The 1,508-nt window shown below is 43.5% G+C and overlaps 1 protein-coding gene across 1 annotated transcript; it reads right to left on the bottom strand.

The window, feature by feature from the left end:
- Positions 1–337: 337 nt before the first annotated feature.
- Positions 338–1,437, bottom strand: LOC121940459 (PH and SEC7 domain-containing protein 1-like). The gene is made up of 3 exons (XM_042483234.1): positions 1,314–1,437; positions 1,097–1,215; positions 338–522 (listed from the first exon to the last, which is right to left on the bottom strand). The coding sequence occupies exons 1-3, from the start codon at positions 1,376–1,378 to the stop codon at positions 338–340; spliced, it is 369 nt and encodes a 122-aa protein (XP_042339168.1). The 5' UTR covers positions 1,379–1,437.
- Positions 1,438–1,508: the final 71 nt, after the last annotated feature.

The raw sequence follows: 1,508 nt of genomic DNA on the forward strand, positions 1-1,508 counted from the left end.
GATCAGCAGTTATTGATCAGATTGATCAGCTGTTAGTGATCAGCTGTTATTGATCAGCAGTTATTGATCAGATTGATCAGCTGTTAGTGATCAGCTGTTATTGATCAGCAGTTATTGATCAGATTGATCAGCTGTTAGTGATCAGCTGTTATTGATCAGCTGTTATTGATCAGATTTTACTGATCAGCTGTTATTGATCAGCTGTTACTGATCAGCTGTTAGTGATCAGCTGTTATTGATCAGCTGTTATTGATCAGATTTTACTGATCAGCTGTTATTGATCAGCTGTTACTGATCAGCTGTTAGTGATCAGCTGTTATTGATCAGATTTTATTGATCAGCTGTTAGTGATCAGGGTCGACAGATTATCGGTCCGGATGATTATCGGAGCCAAGTGATGTCTGTCCTTGTTTGAAAGGGTTAAAAAAAGATATTTTATATGAAATGTTAAAATGAGACTCACGTTTCCATGAAGGTCCGTGTTCAGCAACATGACGGCGCAGGTCAGAGTGTGGACGCTGTCTGAGGGACAGAAAGAGACACAGGTGAGGACCGAGGACACGACACACGGGTCAAATCAGAAGCCTGCAGACACAGACGGACAGGAAGAGAGCTGGCCCTAATTACGCTTTAATTACACTTTATTTATGCTTTAATTACGCTTTAATTACACTTTATTTATGCATTAATTAGGCTTCATTTACTCTTTATTAACGCTTTATTTACGCTTTAATAAAACCATTACGCTTTAATTACGCTTCATTTACAGTTTTGCCAGTTCAACAAAAAAAAAAAATCAAAAATTTTGAAGGACATAAATTTAAAAAAAAGAAAAAATGTTTCCTTAAAAATATTCCCCAAAATTTCTGTCATATGCTGGATGAAGCATGCTGTAAAGCCGTTTGAGGCAAAATACGATTTTAGATACTGGACCTTATAAATTAAATTTCATTTAAAATTGAATAAAGAAGGACGAGGCGGTGTAACAGCGTGAGCTCAGGGACGACAATGTTTCAGCTGCTGAGACGAGTTCAACAACTGGACAGACGAGTGGACAGACGGGTGGACAGACGGGTGGACGGGTGGACAGGTGTACCTTCGGTGGCGGCGGTGAGACTCTCGGGGTTACACTGTCTGTACCTCCTGGAGAACTGAGCGAGGACTCTCTCTCTCTCCTGCGTCTCTCCCATCAGAGCGAAGCGACTCAGAAACGTCCTGAAAACACAAAACGCACAGCAGCTCTGTGATTGGCTGGCAGTCGGAGAGGTGCACCCTGGGAGCTGTAGTTGTCTGACTGAATGTGACGGACTGACCTGAGCGCCTGATCGATGGTCAAACCGCTGAAGTGGAAGTTGCTGAGATATTCCTCCGCCACCATCTGACTGAAATCGTTGCTGCGGAGACAAACAGGACGCTGAGTATCGGACCGGGACACGCTGACCACGTAACACACACACACACGCACACACGCACGCACGCACACGCACACGCACACACACACACACACA

Source organism: Plectropomus leopardus, unplaced genomic scaffold (assembly GCF_008729295.1).
Source record: "Plectropomus leopardus isolate mb unplaced genomic scaffold, YSFRI_Pleo_2.0 unplaced_scaffold874, whole genome shotgun sequence".
NCBI lineage: Eukaryota > Metazoa > Chordata > Actinopteri > Perciformes > Serranidae > Plectropomus > Plectropomus leopardus.

Excerpts from the sequence above, each read along its gene's own strand:
- LOC121940459 (XM_042483234.1), bottom strand. The coding sequence starts at position 1,378 with ATGGTGGCGGAGGAATATCTCAGCAACTTCCACTTCAGCGGTTTGACC. Across the intron at positions 1,216-1,313 it reads ACCATCGATCAGGCGCTCAG|GACGTTTCTGAGTCGCTTCG; the intron begins GTCAGTCCGTCA and ends TTGTGTTTTCAG. Across the intron at positions 523-1,096 it reads TCTCACCGCCGCCACCGAAG|ACAGCGTCCACACTCTGACC; the intron begins GTACACCTGTCC and ends TCTGTCCCTCAG.